This window comes from Misgurnus anguillicaudatus, chromosome 18, assembly GCF_027580225.2.
Source record: "Misgurnus anguillicaudatus chromosome 18, ASM2758022v2, whole genome shotgun sequence".
In the NCBI taxonomy this organism is placed as follows: Eukaryota; Metazoa; Chordata; class Actinopteri; order Cypriniformes; family Cobitidae; genus Misgurnus; species Misgurnus anguillicaudatus.
The window spans coordinates 1,983,122-2,002,011 of record NC_073354.2 but is presented as its reverse complement, the minus strand read 5'-3'; the positions used below and the strand labels follow the sequence as shown (position 1 = coordinate 2,002,011).

General features: G+C 35.7%; 1 protein-coding gene and 1 long non-coding RNA gene across 7 annotated transcripts in view; both read left to right on the top strand.

Moving 5' to 3' along the window:
• Positions 1 to 18,890, top strand: part of ylpm1 (YLP motif containing 1) — a 55,731-nt gene that overhangs the window by 28,754 nt on the left and 8,087 nt on the right. For 2 of the 6 annotated variants that reach the window (XM_073855500.1, XM_073855499.1), the window contains exons 17-20: positions 588 to 639; positions 1,236 to 1,357; positions 1,611 to 1,787; positions 2,621 to 2,959. The exons of the other annotated variants lie outside the window; for them this stretch is intronic. In XM_073855500.1, the coding sequence (XP_073711601.1) occupies positions 588 to 639; positions 1,236 to 1,357; positions 1,611 to 1,757 (321 nt within the window). In that variant the 3' untranslated portion in view covers positions 1,758 to 1,787; positions 2,621 to 2,959. Of the gene's footprint in view, positions 1 to 587; positions 640 to 1,235; positions 1,358 to 1,610; positions 1,788 to 2,620; positions 2,960 to 18,890 lie in introns of those variants that run through there. 6 annotated transcript variants of the gene reach the window in all.
• On the top strand, positions 10,264 to 16,894 carry LOC141350412 (uncharacterized). Its single transcript, XR_012358524.1, has 2 exons — positions 10,264 to 16,348; positions 16,442 to 16,894. It is a non-coding gene; the product is annotated as an uncharacterized lncRNA (long non-coding RNA).

Sequence of the window (18,890 nt, the reverse complement as noted above, 5' to 3'; positions counted from 1 at the left end):
CACACGCTCCGTGCTCAGAGACTGATCCCAACAATGTTATGTCGTCCCTATCCTGGGATCGTTCTGGGACATGTTTGCCATGTTACCCAAAAGGTATTCTGGCAGGTCTTTGGCAATTTTTGGGGATCAGGAGTCTGTGTGAAAGGGGTTATAGATAGAGCCAGTTACAGAATTAGAAACAAGAGCAAAAAATATATAATCATTTTGTTTTTACTACGTCTGTGTTGTCATCCTCTAGTAACTGCTATAAAAATGTATTTGCTTTGATTTACAGAAGTATAAGAAATGCATAAGTTTGTCAATGATGTGGTTGCATGAAAACCTTGCCTTCGGTAAGGTGTCAATGTTTGCATGCAGTGTGATTTTTGTACTGAATAAACGTCCTTATTCTGGACGAGAACTGTTTATTAGCCAGGTTGCTGAGAACTAAAAGTTGTTTTTTGATTAACGATCTCTTTTTAAGCTGTCCTTTTATCATCCCAATGCACCATCATTGCTCCTCAGCCTTTATTCTGTTATTGTCTTCCCTGTTGCTGTTTCACTCATCACCTGATGATTAACAGTCGGAGTGTCTCTCTGTAATATAGGGATACCTTCCGAAAAGCAAATGGGAGATGGACACTTCAGAAGCAAAACTCGGTAGGTATTTCTATTTTGTTTTATCTGTTAAGGTTTGGTACAGCAATAAATGTCCCACATATCTTATTTTATTTTAATGAAATGCGACAACTGTGCTAAGTAAGTACGTTTACTTTAGTTTGTGACGTTAACCTATTAAACACTCACATGTGGCGTTTACATGCAATTTGAAATCAGATATTGCTTTTTTACTGTTTATGACTGTCAATTTTAACGAATGGCTCGTCCCTTGTCAGTGGCGTAATATCACCACTATCCCTGGTTTCTGCTTGTGAATTTCATAAATCTCTGGATGGTGAGAACGACATCTCCCATCGTTCCGCTTTCCTTTACATTGTCATGAAGCTTCGTAAAACATACATATTTTGCCTTTAATACGTTTAAAGGACCTTACACACTGTTAGCTAAAGCAGAGTTGGATTAATGCTTAAACACACAAACACTCACTGTCAGTTAACTTTATGCATATGATATAAATATCTATCTTTTATAATAAAATATAAGCTTTTGTCAAAATTTAAAAATCAGATTGCTATGTAGTGTTTATCTCTTGTGAAGAATAGGTGATGACTTTTGTTGCGGTTTTGTTTTTCCAGACAAGCTTGATGGTCTGGCTGGTGGAGGGAAAAGAAAGCGTGACAGTGATGTGGGCATGGAGGACTTCCTTCAGCTGCCGGATGATTATGCCAGTCGCATGTCTGAACCCGGCAAAAAGAGGGTAATGTGCTGCATTTTTCTGCATATTGGTTAATAAATTGCTTAAATTTAAATTTCCAATCCCGGTGATTCAGTTATTATTTACAGTAAGAGTTACAGATTGAAGCTTCTCTATTGAAAATGGATTGTTGGTCTGTATTTTTGGGACGATCTTGTTAAATCATCATAGCAGTTGTTTTGTGCAAGGGTTGATCATGATTATTGTGTGTAAGATTTTGCACTGATCATAACACTTACAATTTTTTTTTTTTTAGGTGCGCTGGGCTGACCTTGAGGAGAAGAAGGATGCAGATAGAAAGCGTGCAATTGGTTTTGTAGTCGGTCAGACAGACTGGGAGAAAATCACAGATGAGAGCGGCCAGCTTGCTCAGAGAGCTCTTAACCGCACAAAGTATTTTTAAGGAAATTTTGTTGTTTGTATAGCATTTAAGGTGAGTTTCTCATTTCTAAACTCTCAATGAATAAAATTGATTATTTGCCACCTTGATAGATAGCTAGAGACAAGACTATTGCTTGTCATTTTTTTTTGCAGAATTAACATTATTTGCATCATGCCCATATGTACCCCAAAATGTAGCATAGTTTGATCAATTTAAAAGCATTGTTCACCCAATAATGAAAATGTTGTCATTTATTACTCACCTCATGTACACCCATAAAGAACGTTGTTCATCTTTGGAAAACAATTTTGATAAAATCTGAGAGCTTTTTGACCCCTCTGTTGACCGCAATGCAACTATCACTTTCAAGGTCTAGAAAAGTAGAAAGGACGTTGTGAAAATAGTCCATACAGTAGTTCAACCTTGAAATTTCGTGGAAGGGTCAGAAATATATCAGAAATAACTTGATTTGTGTTTTGAAGATGAACGAAGGTCTTGCGGGTGTGAAAAGACATGACGGTGAATATAGACCAGAGTATAGTCTGATTTTCTTACGTGTACATGCACGGTCAAACGCACAGCCTTACAAAGTACAGTTTACTTGAATTTTGTGCTACATACTACATTCTCCTGTAGGCGCTTGCGTGACCTAAGCATTCATTGTATGCAGGGTTTCAAAAATCTGGCAATGCGCGTACAGACCCTCGCGTACACGTAAAAATGGGCCATACTTCTTCCTCAAGTCATGACAAACATTTTATTTAAGGTGCAGAAATCATGTTGAAGTATTTTTAGACTGTGAAAACGCTTTATTCTTATTGGACGACTTTGACAATAAAAAATCTGTCTTTGCATAGTTTTTTTTAACTTTATTTTTGTTGCAGGTCAGCAGTCCATGAAATTCCTCGTTTCCATATTATGCTGCCTTCTGAAGAAAAGGTCCTCATCCTGCTCAGATACAGACATGAACAGTAGTTACTGCTTTATTTCATAGTAGATATGAAGCTTTGGTGTATTATCTCAGAATCATTTTTGTTTTATCTTACTTTTAGTAGGTTGCGTATTTTGTGCAGTTTTGTGCATGTAGTACATTTAATTGTAGGTGGGATTCTTTAGGTGATTTTTTTTTTACATTTTTATTACAGTTCTAATGTATTCTTCCATGAGCTATTGTTGTAATTCATACACGCATCTAATAAAGATTACAAAACAGTCTCCAAAAACCTTTATACAACCATTTTTCACTCTTCTTGATTCATCCTGCTATCATAAAAATATCTCTCTGTATATACCATGTTGAATTGAAAATTAATGCAAGACACATAATACACATTTAGACTGGGTTTTTTTGCATTGTGGCCACAATCTTTACCTAAGACCTGATCATGCTGTTTGTTTGACTGGTCACATAGTTTTTATTATATTAAAATGTCAAAAAACAAGGTCTGCACTATAAAGCTACTTATTAAAGTTTTAAGCAGAGTGTAAAATCAGAAAATCACGACTGTCTTGATTGAAAATACTGAAATATTGCAATGCCATATTTCAACTAAGAACACCATTTTTACTTTAACATTCATAAAAAGTTTTTGGCTCTTTTACATGATCAAAAAATAAGCTTTGTTGTACGTTTCCAACATTTTCAATTTTTAAATCAACCCAAGACTCATTTCTCTTTCATGAGATATGTTGGTTCCTTCTAATGGACACACACTTGGTATTACTACACATGTATCAGTGATGTTCATTGAATGCAAGTTTGTAACAAAATTTTCTGTGTAAACTGCATTCAGTGGATACCTATATGATTTTATATACACACAATACTCTTGTTTTTTTGCACGATTTCCACACACAAATGTATACGGTTTACGGGGAGTCCACATAGCCTCTATCCCCCAACCCCTACATCTAACCCTCATAGAAAACTTTGGCATTTTTAATTTTATGAAACAAAAAATATTTAGTATGTTTTAAAGCCATTTGGATTACAAGGACACAAAGTAGTTTATGTTGTTATTCACGTGACGTCATTACACACACAACAATTCCTCGTAAACCACATATACCAGTACACATGCATGCAAGCACGCACACAGAGATAAAAAGTTATTGCCAAAATTGGCTAAAGTCATTTTTCCTGCTTTTTTCAGGTGATGATTTGTTTAAAATATTTTAATAATTTGCTACTAATTGTATAATATTTTCTGTAAAATGTGTCTTGTATAGCTGAAAATAATGATTTCCTGTTATCTGAATTGGTGTCAACTCTGTTTTTGCTAAACTCTGTTACCAAGATAGAGTAACTGTGTTGACAGTCGTGTGTGTGTGTGTGTGTGAGAAAGAGAGAGAGTTTGTCTTTGTGTATAAGTGTCCTTATGCTCGTTATATTACAGCAAGAATAAAATATACTGTAAAATATTCAAACAAATATAACTAGAGTTGTTCCGATACCCTATTTCTCTTCCCGATTCTGATAACTGGACAAAGGGGATCTGCCGATACCAAGTACTGATCTGATACCTGGCTGTGTTTACGGCTGTATATACTACTAGCACTGTATGAATTGATCAACATTTTTATGGTTTGCTTGCAGACTTATTTATTAATAAAACATGTACAAATTCAGTGAACTAGCGTAATTTTGTAATCTGAAATACATTTGACATTAATATTATTTATTTTTTCAAAGTGAATAACTTTATTTGAGTTTTAGAATATAACTGTATACAAACAGTGCAATAAATCTAGGAATATGATAAATATCAGGAAATAATCTTTTTTAAAACTCCAGAAACATTTTTTTTTAAATAAAAGGAATTTCCGTTTTTTTTTAATAAAAAAGCACAAAAAGATCCTTTAAAAACACTAAGTGCAGCCACAATGTAGTGTGTAACCATCATGTTCTTCGGGGTGATGCATCTTCAAATGCTTTATTAAGTTACTCGTTTTAAAGCTGCTAATACCTGTGCCACCCCTTAAAAATGCAGCATGGTATATGAGACATGTCGCAGTTTTAGTAGTCTGAAATACTGCCAAACAGTATTTTAATTCTAGTGCGATTTAATTTCTTGAGTTCAGATTTGCAGCGTTAAGCAAAGCTAGCGGGCATAACTAGGCCTTGTTTAAGAAAATGGTATCGCATCAGTACATGGGCATCGGCCGCAGTTCTGATACTGGTGTGGGAATCGCAACAACCCTAAATATAACCCCGAATGCTATACAAACTAAGGTATTTTACTGTAATGTAGAAATATGATTTTGTACTGTAGGTTTTTGGAATACTGCTAAATCTACAGCAACATCTAACAACTATTTTTATATTTTGTTATAATGGCATAAGTTTTGTTTTACTATGGTCAAAGTATAAGAATCTTCTCTGAAAAATAATGGTTAAATTATGGTTATAGTAAGATGAAAAATTTGTTGTTACTTGTGGTTTTATGTCATTTAAAAAAATGGCACAACGGCAAGCACGTCGAATATGAACACATCATCCATTTTGAGAGGTGTGCCTCCAGTAAACTGAGATTCAAGGTGAGTATAACAAAGACCTTACCAGGATGATACGCAGTCCTCCTTGACCTACCACTCATGGATCACCTATGACTCGCTCCGATGTAAGGTGTGTTCGACAGCGTGTGCTGACCTGATTCGCACATTATTTTAAAAGCAAATTACTCCTTATGTTAGAGGTCTTTAACGAGGTTCACGGTCATGCAAAGTTTAGCTCCAACCCTGTCTAAGCACACCTCAACCAGCTTATCAAGGTCTTTAAAGGTCCCGTTCTTTCTGTGTTTTTGTAGCTTTGATTGTGTTTACAGTGTGCAATATAACGTGTTCATGTTTCACGTGTAAAAAATTCAGTATTTTTCAAACAATTAACTTATCTGTATAGCGCTGTTTTAAAAACGGGCTGATGTCTTCCTTGTTTTATGAAGTCCCTCCTTCAGAAGTACGTATCGAGTTTTGATTGTGTAGTTTGTTTAGTGTGTTGTGATTCGATAGCAGCTTAGCTTGCCGTTAGCTTAGCTGGCGACTGACGTATTCCTGTGGGTGGAGTTTAGTCAAAAAACTGTTCTAGTGATGTCATTAAAGCAGGAGATGGAGGGCTGTAAACCGGCCGTTCGCTGCTTTGAAAGGCAAATTCTGTTAAAGCTCACGTAACACACGCTGTTTCTGATGTTAATCTGGAGTACCTATAGAGTAGCATGACATCCTTTATGTCTCCGAGGAGTCTTTTGTTTGATCAGATTTATAAAAGAAAGATTAGCTTTACCGAATCTTTCCAATAACATACGAAAAAATGAAGGAGGAGGAGTTATACCGCGGCAGGAGCGAGTACGAGTCATGCAACACTATACAACACTGTTTAACTTATGATTCACTACATGTTCGTGTCATTTATATAATATGCACGCCCATATTTACAACATAAGACCGAAGTCTTACCGCATGCAACTCGTGACCTGGTTGGGGTTTCCCAGGCTGGATTTCTTCTCCTTACATCCAAAAACACACTTCTTCTTTCGTGCCATTGTCGCGTTTTGAAATTAAACAAAGCTGTCGCGTGATGTGAATGTTTGTAAGTTCTAGCGTCTCCCGCTGATTGACGGGTGGGCGGGGTTTTCCGGGGAAAGTGCCCATATAAAGAAGTGATACGTATAGAAAACCTCTCAAACGTCAGTTGGAACTGTAATCGAAAAAAACTTTCCGAAACTTGTACGAACCCTGGCGAAGTGCATTTGGCACAGAAATACTCTGTAACACGTCCAGCTGCTTTTTTGACACTTTGCCTACGTTTAGCATGAGGAAACACTCTATAACTGTGTTAATAAGTCAGAATGCTTGAAATACCATTGAACCCCCCCTTTAAAGAAAATATATCGCCTTTCAGCTTTATCATTTTACAGGTATTATTTATGCTATTATAGCAACATTACACACTAACTAGGGTTTAAAAATGGCATCAGAAAGAACGTGAACTTAAAGAAACGTCCAGGCAGGTGTGTTGGAGCTTAACTTTGCAAGATATATACACACTTAGTATGCGTGTAGTTGATATGTAATTGCCTGTATTCACAGGTATAAATATTGTGTCACCCATGTCCATATTCCTGGCTATGCCCCCTTTATAGAATTCAAGCTGTCCAATCTCCTAACAAAAAATATCATTGTTGTGTTATATTTAAAGATGTTCAAAGACAATACAGTGTTTTGCAAAGTTAAACAGTTGATGGAGAATTATCATGGTGACCTGTGTGGTCTCAATACATATATACATATATCAGCCATTTTGCATGTATAAAGACCAAAACTTTGTGTATATGTTTACATGCACCCTACAGAATCTGTCAAATGTTGAAGAAATAAAGTAATAAAAAAGTGTTTTCAAAATACATATAGTCCACAACAGAATAATAACAAAAATAATCCAGTTGATTCGTAATACTGTACAGCGTTACCTGGACAGTCAGTGATGGATTTTTTTGTCCTGAGCCATTAAACTATCCACTGGTGGTCAGGTCCTAAACAATCCTAAGTTTTCCAGCATCTTCTGCATATTTGATCCCCTGCCCAACAGTGATTTGTATGATGTTGAGATCAGTTCACATAAAGGACAACTGAGAGACTCATACAAAACTATGACATACATGTGTCTGTGTATCTCTGTTTGCACAAATATCTATACATACTCAATGTACCCAGTCTGTGAAATCCTATCCTAATTATCAGATTAACATCAAAGTTAAGGATTTTACATTGATTTTGCTCTTTGACATGACCTTACTCAGTATGAAAGACATCAAGTATATGTTTTCACAGAATGTTCTTTTGATTGTGTAAATTGGTTTTATGTAGAAATAAGTAAATCAGATGAGATCTACCATGTTATTACCAGGTTTCACTCTCTTTTTGGATTCTGAACTGCATTAATTCATCTGGGCTTAGACTCAACAAGGCACTAGAAACAATCAAGTTTTTGCTCCATGGCATGATGGTACTACGCTGTATTAATCACCTATTCAAACTAAGGGTGATTTGAATAAGTCACTGTTCTGTTCAAGCAACCAATTTGATATTGGGAACATGACATGTTATCCTGCCCATTAAGTATCCACCAAATTTTTGACATAAATGTGGGCGCCGCCAGTTTTGAGCTTCTTTGTGTAAGACGTTCGGTGAGCCACTAAAGCTAATGGTAGATGTATTGCGAGGGACACGATTGTGCCGTCTGGCTTTTCAATGTTTATTATGAAATTCAGAAAGACCGGCATAATTTGTGCAGTTAGGTCTTGCCATAATAGCTGGTAAAACACAGTAAATTTCTACAAAACATTTGTTTTAACCATAATACACGCACAAGAACTGAATGTGTATGTGGCGCATGTGCACCCGTGATCATTTATCAACACATTCATCCAATAAAACCTTTCAAAAACTATCAGTAAACAATAAATACAATAATTGTTTAAAAAACAACTAGTATTATGCTGATAAAAATATGCTGATTTAGCGGATTTATTTATTTGGTTATTATATATTATTACAAAAATGCAATTACAATACAGAATATATACGACATAAACTGCTTATTAGTTCATGTTAATAATAGTTACTAATGTGTTCACACATACTTTTCCTGTAACGAACGGTTCACCTTCATTGATTCTGCTTATAAACATCATGTAAATGCATTTACTGGTATTTCAGTTGCATCCGATAAATATGTGAATGTGATCTTTGCCTTGGTTGACTTTTATGGCCCACTTACAAGATTTTTTTACTTCTCCTAACTGCAGCTGCCTGCTCTCATCTAAATTTCAGGCAATGTGCATCTCAAACAAGCCTAAAAGTACATTGTTAGTAGGGGCACTGCTAGGGTTTCTCCAGGGGCCCTCCAGGATAATTTGTACTCTGGGCCCCATGGCAATACTGTATAGTATGTTTGAGTAGTCTGATCAAATGCAGTACTATGCAAAAGCTTAGGGACCAATCAAGCAGAATGCATTTATGGCAGTGATAGTCTTCTATTGGCAGTAAGTGTTTTTAGTGCGGTTCATGTGCTCTGAGCGCCTTGAGTTTTGGCTACCTGCTGCACCTCTTGTTTTTGCCTGAACCTGAAGTTGAAAAAAGTCATGAAGAAAAGTACCCGACGTCATTCACGTCTTTTCCATAGTCCAATCTAATGAAGGGAGAGGCGGGCCTTCTGTTTTAGTGACAGATGTTTATAGTTGCTTTTAAAACCAACATTTTTAACCTATAATCACTGACTGACAGGACAGCTGATAATGTGGTTGTAGCAATATTAAAAAATGCAGCACACTGCTTTTTCTTAACGTCAACAAAAAAAGCTGTGCGCCTCGCCTCACGTTTTCAGATATTAAAAGTAAACTCATGCTGTGTTGTTAAACAAGTACAGAAAATGTATACACAAAATTAAATAAAAACAATGATCAGTACAAAATGGCTTCTTTAGGTATTTTAGGATTTCATTGCAATGGCTCAAGTGTAAGAGAAGCTCATTCTAAATGCAATATGGGGGTGGTTTTCCGGACAGGGATTAGCTTAAGCCAGGACTAGGCCTTAGTTTAATTAGGAAATATAACTTTGAACATGCCTTTCCAAAAACATTACCTGTGTGCATTTTAAGGCAAAACAAGCAAGTTGTTTTCAGTTTGGACAACTCGTACATTTATTTTAGTCTAGTCTAATCCCGCCCCTTAATGTCTAGAATTATCTGGTTGTATTATAATAAAGATACTCAGAAATAATTATATATGTCATTCTACCATTGCAAAATAAACAAATCGGCCTTCATTACAAATCTGTTTACATTTCTTTGTTCAGATGTTTATTTTGGGGTGAAATATCTCTTTAAGAGAATGACTCAAAATGGCATTCATAACATTAGCATCACAATGAGACTAACAACAAGCAAAGCTTGTTTTTTACAACAACTAACTCGATTTACTGAGTGAACAAGTTTCACAGCAGCAGCTCCAGAAAGAAACAAGGAAATAGAGACAGAGCGCAGCGCGTCATAACCTGAAAACCACGCCCACCGGGGGGGAAAACAATCCAATCGTCTCCATTGATTTTGTATTGAGAGAGGCTGCCTCCTTGTCGTTTCTGGCTTGTAACAGGAAACTGAATAATGCCTTAAATGTGTTAGATGTGTGACAATGTGTACAGCTGGCAGGCCGGGTGACCCGGAAGTGGGTTTTTGTAAGCTGTCGAGCTCAAAAAACAAGCGTTTACAGACAGAAAGGTGGAAACAGGCAACGTTTCATAGTACTCATATTAGTAGAACTGCGTCCACTAGGGGGGAACGTAGTCGGCGATCCTTTTTTCTCCTCAAAGGCAGGGTTTTACAGCTCGACAGTTTATAAAAATGTATCTCTAGGTTCCTTGGCTTGTTAGCTGTACATATTGTCACACAGCAGCTTTAGGCATTATTCAGTTTTTTTGTTAGAAGCCAGAAATGACAAGGAGGTGGCCTCTCGCAATACAAAGCCAATGGAGACGGTTGGATTGAATTCCCCCCCGGTGGGCGTGTTTTTCAAATTTGCATAACTGCGCTCTGTCTCTATGAGCTAAAACCGCATCTGAATTACCAAATCAGTTCTATTCATGAATGAATCATTCAGACTGGGATTCTCAATGGCCCTGTCCCAAATGGCGCACTTCACGTGGACTTTCGGTCTCGTGGCCTTAAATTGCGCGTGCTCGCTTAGTCTACGAGTCCATAGGGTGTTCCATAAGTCATTTTTACGCTTTGAAGCATACTGTTATCAGTGCCTCCTTTGCCCCCTTGATATGCGGTCTTCAGCGAAGCCCTCACTGCAGCAGGCTTCACGCACTTTACCAACCCAGAAGTCCTTGCGAAAGAGCAATCAGACGACAGAAGTTCACACTGACGGGCAACTTCTCTTCCTATTTCTGGGGTGACGCTCGAGTCTGTCCCAAAATACGACTTTGGTGCACCCATGTAAACTCACATCAAGTCTGCACTACATGATGTCATCAAAGTGTTGACTCTGAGGAGCACCACAAGTCCGGAGTGTGCCATTTGGGACAGGGCCCAAGTCATTCAAATTAACTGACTCAAAAGATTCACTCATAAATTGGACATAATTAGACATTTCTTACTAGGGACAATTAAAGTCAAAATAAAACTGAAGTAGTGATTGTCTTATTTTACCAGTCGTGATGTAGGCCCTATATCTTATGATATGTAAAATAAACTAGGGCAGAATTTGAATCCGTCTTGCTCTCTCCACTTTTTCATGTTTCTCGGGTATCCCGATTTTGTCTTGCCATCTCGCGGCATCCGTCTGATGCACCTTTATAATGTTCAGGGCTGCATTTCCCAGGTGCATCTTAAAGCCAAATGTATAATTTTGCATCAGACCTACACCGTAGCTATGTCATAGGCTGTGTTTAGCCTGATGCACACCTCTCCAAAAATGTAACAACGCATCAATTCTGCACGTGTCCTTATCCGCTTACAACGGTAAAACAAAAATGGACCAAGTTGAGGAGTGATATTTAACGACTCAAGCTGCAACAAAAGTCATTATATATTTACCGCCATCATTGTCGATGCTTCTCCAACAATGTACACAAGAAGCTGCTTCTGCTTTTGTCCTTATACTGCCGGTTACATCAGTAATATGCCTGTGGACAATGCCTACTAGCAGTCTGCATGTGTAATTGCATTTTGACATAAACAATGATTTCGGAAATATAAATGAAAACCGATGCACAGCCTATGGTGTAGAGTACAAATCATCATAAACTTACAAGCAATTTCCCATAAGCATTGTAACTTTAGTAGTACTTGAAACATCATCGATCTATGAGCTCTCTGAAGTAAATGTAAATCCCTAACTGCATCATTACAGAGTTATGAGGTCACCTGCTGGACAACTGACAAATTTCACCTTTACTCCTGTACAATGTGACTTTAATATCATGTTTTAATGTTATCTTTATTAGTTTCTTGTCTTTGTCTGTTCAAAAAAATCTAAATGGAATGAATGAACATTAATTATTAATGAAAGGAAGGAAAAACTATAAGGCCAAGGTGTTAAAAATGCACCCAGCATTTGGGACAAAACCAACCCACTGGGTTGTAATTAAATCTACACTAAAAAAAACAACTTACTTAAATTTACTTAAAAAAATCCTTGTAACAATTTGCACGAACTTTTTTTTTAGAAGTAAAACTTACCTACTAAAATCAAATAAAATTTACTTAAAATTGCATGATAAAACACATGTTAAATAATGAATTAAATGTTACTTAATTATTTTATTTAGAAGTTAGATTTATTTTAATCGTTTAGGTAAAGTCTATTAGGTTTTTTTTAATTGAAGCATTGCTGTCCTAATAATATTAAATAAATCGTATTTTCTGTTTGTTATTTTCTTTAACATATTCCTATGGACCTAGTTATTTTTAGTATTATAAATGGCATTATAACACAAAATTCATGACTGACAACAAGTCAGTCATTGAATAAACTTGATTCGGAACAGAAACGCACACAAACTGTTTTTTTGACATGCATTATCAGCACTGTGGAGAGAATTACAATACAATGTTCTGAACAGGGTTCATGTACAGAAACACTGATCACCTGAACGGTGGCTTCACAAAATTATTTATTACAACAAAATAACATCAATATATAAGAGCTTAAACCTTTATGACATTTTGCTGACAAATATTTAAGTAGTTAAAGTTCTTATCAGTTCTTATTCTGTGATAAAGCTTAAAAAATAAAAATATTCAGGCGCAAAGAATTGTGGGTATTCCTTACAACATATGCAAATAAATGTAAGTAAATTTTACTTCGATTTTTTAGTTTAATGGATTTCATATTTTTAAGTAAAATGAAGTAAGATTTTTTACTTGAATCTGCTAAAGTTTTTGATTCAAATTTACTTAATTATTTTAGGACTATGTGCAGTGACTCTAAAACAGTTAAATAATACAAGAAAATATCTAATAAGACTTACTATTCCCACACAGTTTTACATGAATTAATTGTGTATTTATCATCATTTTACTTAGGAAAATCTAGTTCTCAACAAATGTTAATATTATTATGTAGAAATTATGAGAGTTAATCTAATAAATATTACTACACCAAAAAGTTCATTTTTTCAGTGTATGCTTACCTAACCTAGGTTGTCGTTTCAACCTAAAATGCTGGGTTAAGCATTGTTGGGTCAAATATAAACACTAAACTTTAACTACTAAACTATCTACTACTAAGCTACAAAACTCAGGCTATAGTTAAGCAACATATACATATTTTATATGTTTGTAAAGCTTAGAATATACCATTTGCAATGAACATAAACATATTGCTGTATCTTGTTCACAAGTGAAGAGTTGATATGTTACATTGACCTTATTTCAGTCGCTGAGCTGAGCCTTGCTTGTAAGATGTAAAAATTGTGTACATTCCAGGATCTAAAAAAGAACAGAAGTACTCGTCAAACATAATTTTGGAAGATTTATGCAACTTGTGTGTGTGAAAGTGTAGCCCAGGAAAATGCTGAACACTGAATATGGATAATGACTGGATTACTTGATGCCCTAGACCAGCAGTTCTCCAACATTGTTCCTGCAGGGCACCATCCTGCACATTTTACTTCCAACCCTACTCCAACACACCTGCCTCTAACAGCTTGGGAACTGGGGTTGGAACTGAAATCTGCAGGACAGGCGCCCTCCAGGAACAGGGTTGGAGACCCATGTCCTAGACGCTGCATGACATGCATGCTAAAATCATTTTATCTCCAATTAAAATAAATCAATCAAAAATCATGAACAACTGTATAGGCGGAGCTGTCTCTCGTATAGCATGCTGCTCTAATTTCTAGTATATTATTATCGATTACATATTCTATTACAGATTAATGCCTACCTTGTGTATTTAGTGTTTCAGCAATACATCTCCAGGTGGCATCCTTTCTGTTACCTCTGTGGGAGTTATTGTAGAGAATTTAATGCTTTTGAACTTCCACAATATATTTCTTTTCATCCAGATTTTGATGCTGATTTCTTTAAAACCAAAAATGTTTATAAAAAATTTACAAAGCCAGAAAATGTGTCTAATCTGACGTCTAAGGCAAAAAAAATTCAAATAGTTTGTATAAGCTGCTGGCCGCTATAGGGCACTAATCGCTCACACGTACCGTGACGTCACTTGCACACACAAAGCATTAGGTCATTATTGTTGGAGGACAGTCTCATTTTTATACTTGATTTCGGAAGTAGTCTTCAATTAAAAAAAGCCTTCTTTTGAACAAAAAGCTGAATTACTTTTGAACTTTTGTTAGAGATCAGATTTAGAATGATGATCAAAACATAGAGTATTTACTGTTTTTGGATCAGTAGAGACTTCAGTGTTTTATAACTGTGTAAGAGCGCCATTCAGTGGACAATAGTGGAAATATGGTTTGCCATAAAAACGTGTCATTGGCAGAGAAGCGTTTTCTCTTAATTTTCCCCTCTTCTTCAGTCAAGACATGAGTGGTTATTTCTAACAGCGTTTCTATAACAGAAGGGATATTTACTAGGTTAATTTTATTATTATTATTTACAGAGTTAATAATGTTTTACACACCAGCAGCTCCAGAAAGAAATGTGACTACCTAAAACAAAGACAAGATTTTTGAATCAGTGAGTCGAGAATATAGGGAAAGCGACAGCTTTGTTTTATATCAGGACTTAACAATGACACTAAAGAAGAAATGTGTTTTTGGATGTAAGGAAAAGAAAGCCAGCCTTATGGAAACAATGGATATAGTTTGTTTGTCATTGAAAAGTCCTAACCGGGTCATGAGTTGCATGCGGTAAGTAAGACTTCTGTGTTATGTTGGAAATAGGTGCGTAAGTGCATATTATAAAAACAAACGTAGTGAATAATACATTATCCAGTCAGTGTTGTATAAAGTGTTGACTTGTGACTCGCTCCTCCCGCAGTTTGTAACTGCTCCTTCCGAATTTTTTCGTACGTTATCAGAAAGAATCTGTAAAGCTAATCTGTCTTTTATAAATCTGATAAAACTAAAGATTCTTCGGAGATATGAAGGATGTAATATGACTCTGTAGGTACTCCAGATTAACATCAGATAAGCAGAAACAGTGTGTTATGGACGCTTTAATGATAGTGCTTATAAAGCCAGTACTTCAACTGTATTCTATCAATGTTTTTTAATAGTCTTATAAAAAAAGAAACAATTTAAAAACAGAATTTACATTGCATTATTTAAATTAACATCGCACAATGCAAAATAAGTAATAATCTACAACAAAAGAAATAGCAATATTTTGCACTTTAAAGGAACAGTATGTAGGATTGTGGCCAAAACTGGTACTGCAATCACACAACTGGTGGCCAATACACAACATGACAACAACATGGATTACTTGGTTCTCGCCATGAATATAGCCGTAGATGCTGGAATGGCGTTAAGAAATAAAGGAAGAAGAAGATTAATTGATATACATTTCTTGCATACTGTTCCTTTAAGTAGAAAACGGTTTAAATGTGCAATTTCATTTCACCCATTTGAAATTAGTTTAAACATATGTAAGGCTTTGCAAACCAGTTAGATCGAATTTACGGTTGTTTTAAATAATGAATGAATGTGGATCTGTTAAAAAATAGCAGTGTCAACATTTTTCTATGTAGACACTTATAAACTGAAAAAAATCTTAAGAATTAAGTTCACTTTAAACCATTCAATTAATAATATTTATTTTGATAACCACTGTTTTTGATAAGTGCTGCACATCTGTGTAAAATCGAGTCCACCAACTTCTGGCACCAAGAAACGGGTATTTCAGCCCAGTATCCACAGTATCCTGTGAACTTTCAGGTTTTGCATAAAAAAATGCATTTTTAATATCACCCCACAAGTTTTTAATGGGCTTGAGTTTGGGGGATTGAGCTGGTCACTTCATTACCTGAATCCTTTTTGTATAGAACCAAGATTTTGCCTGCTTGCTTGTGTGTTGTTGTCTTTTACCAATTTCAACCGATCAGAGGCCCCATTCACTTCCATAGTATTCTTTTTCCTACTATGGAGGTCAATGGGTCCTCAGATCAGTTTGGTTACAAACATTTCTTAAAATATCTTCCTTCATGTTCATCAGAACAAAGACATTTATACAGGTTTGTAACAACATAAGAGTGACAAAATTTTATTTTTTGGGGTGAACTATTCCTATAGGATTATAGGAAAACAATATGGTATTAATATCATATTATTAACTTAAAATCTTTTTGAATCTTTGTGTGCTCCACTCTAGTTCAGTACTGTATGTGGGAGTAATGTACCTTAAACAAAATAACACACCAAATTTGTTCCATTAAGTCCTGCAATGCCATGATATTTATTTACTTCTCGGATATACACAATGTGTTGATCGCAAAATAGATAAAAATAGATTTTTTTTACAAATGTATAATTTCGCTTCAGAACACATATATATTATCAACTTTTGGATTACATTAATGATGGATGGATGTGGTTTTTGAAGCTTCAAAACATTGACAACCCAATGGATTCAATGCTATTGCAAAGTAAGTAAGAGCCTGTTTTTTTTTGTAAGAATAATTGTGTTTAAGTGGAGAATGGGCAAGGGACCAAACAGTGACGCTTGATTTCCCCTAAAGAAAATCGGCAGTGTGGGAGCATTCTGGGTACATCAAGAATGACCAGGACGGATCACCTGTTTGCAAAACTTGCTGTGAAAGTTGCTACTAAGGGAGCAAATACATCTAATTTGATTCATCATCTGCAGGATCACCACCCACAAACGCGACATGTTACATTAGTCATTGAAAGACTCCTCAAGACCTTCAGTCAGTAAAAACTTAACCTTTCTTCCTCCCATCTGTGTTAAATAAATGTTAGGCTTTGTAGGTGAATTTGCAAAGTGTAAAACCCTAACATAACATCAGAAGCTTGTAGACTTTAAGGACTATACTAATGAACTATTAATAACACAGCATACTGACATGGATGTTTACAGCCCAGTTTTCCTTTTTTATTTTGTGTTGTATTATTTGGTTACTGTATTGTTTCTTTCTCAAAAGACATCAATAAATAACACTTCAAAATCTAAAGTGTGTCCATGTGATTTTACACAAGTAGTGTTGTGAAATTAATGAATGAATCATGATAATTGTGAAACTGTGATTATTCCTCAGACTATAAGCATACCATCTATAATCGTTGCATCCCTAGTTTGATTGATATTATGATATCTTACTCAGAGGCAGCAGATGGGAACATGGTTTGGGTAACACTAGCAACACATTAGCTTATATTTATAACACAAGCCAAAGGCTAATCATATCAGATATATACAATGCATTACTAATCTGATAGATCAAGCTTTGCTCAGTTTCTGCTTCAAACATAGATTAAAGAATAAAACTAATATTGCCATTTAAGTGTCAAATGGTATTAGCCTATCATAATCTCTCTTCTTGAATCACGCATGTATGCTGGCACGCAGGATCAGACATGAATTACAGTTGCGAGCAGTATCAATAATGTAGCTAGAAAATGTGATGTCCTCCTGCTGTTATGAACATTTTAGCAATGATGTTAAACTACTAATCTTAATAAAAATAGCCTTAGCTAACTAGATAAGACCAGCTTGAACAAGTAAAACAGTACCAACCAACCCCCCACAAAAAAAAAAACAGCATGCTAAAACAGGCTGGGAGACCAGTTAAAGCCAGCCAGCTTGCTTATTTATGCTGTTTTTCAGCAGGGATTTTGTGCAATAAAAGCGATGTGGCGTTTAGTTTAGTTAAACTTTATTGTTTGACCATAGCTGAAATTTGTTCTTTGGCCTCACGAAATTAGCGTAGAGGCCGTTCACGTGTAATGTTAAAGCCATACTGTATAATGGATGTGTGTGTGCTTTGTTCCGGGTAAGCTAACTTTTGCGCCAAAGGAGTTGATTTAGGTGAATACTTATTGGTTGAAAAGATGAGTCTGAATCCTGAACATTGCTGGGAAGGGCATTCCAGAGCTTAGGGGCTAGGTAGGATAAGGGTCTACATCAGCTTTAGATGATTTTAATATTCTAGGAATTTTTAGGAAACCATAATTTTGTAAACGCAATTTATGCGATGAGTTGTACTCTGATTGTAACTCATGAAGATATGGAGGCGCTAGACAATTTAAGACTTTCTAGGTGATTAGCAATATTTTAAAATGTATGCGATACTTAACATTTCAGTGATGATAAAAGTTAGCTATTTTGATCATATGCATCTAGTAAGCACTCTTGCAGATGCATTTTGAACCAGCTGAAGCTTATTTACTTGACTTGCATGACACCTGCCCAGTAATAAGTTACAATAGTCATAAATGCGTGGAGAGCCAGCAGCTTGATTCACATTTTTGGAAAAATAATATGCGATATGCGATGGAAATGTGTCTGTCTAACATCACACCCAAGTTCTTAAATGCAGAAAATGGAACAAAAGCAGAAGGATTTAAGGAGAGGTTGTATTCTGACATATTTTGTTTGAAGCTTTTTGGTTCAATAATCAGTATCTCTGTTTTATTGGTGTTAACCTGAAGGAAATTGTTTGTAATCTACTTTTTGATATTGTTAATACAGTCTTTTATCCTTGAAAACTAGTTGGTTTTGACAGGTTCAGAAGAAATGTAGAGCTGGGTATCGTCAGCATAACCATGAAAATTGATGTTATGTTTCCTGATAATGTCTCCCAGAGAAAGCATGTACAACGAGAAGAGGAAAGGGCCTACTGATCCCTGTTACACCATATTTAACCTGATAGTAACATGACTTTTCCTCATTTACATAGACAAAGTGATAGCGATGGTTAAATAAGACCAGGCTTAACCTCTAATGTTGTCATAATTTTCTAGTCTGTTAAGTAGAATTGAATGATCTTGTGTAAAAAGCTGCACTTAGGTTCATTAATACAAAGAGCAAGATTTTGTGTCGTTGGAAGTCACCAAGCTTCCATTGAAATGAATGAGATCGCTGTTGGTCTATGGCAAGCCATTTTAACTTTTATTCGTTGAGTTCTTGATATCAACAATTCAATTTTCACTAGTTAAAAATGTTATTCT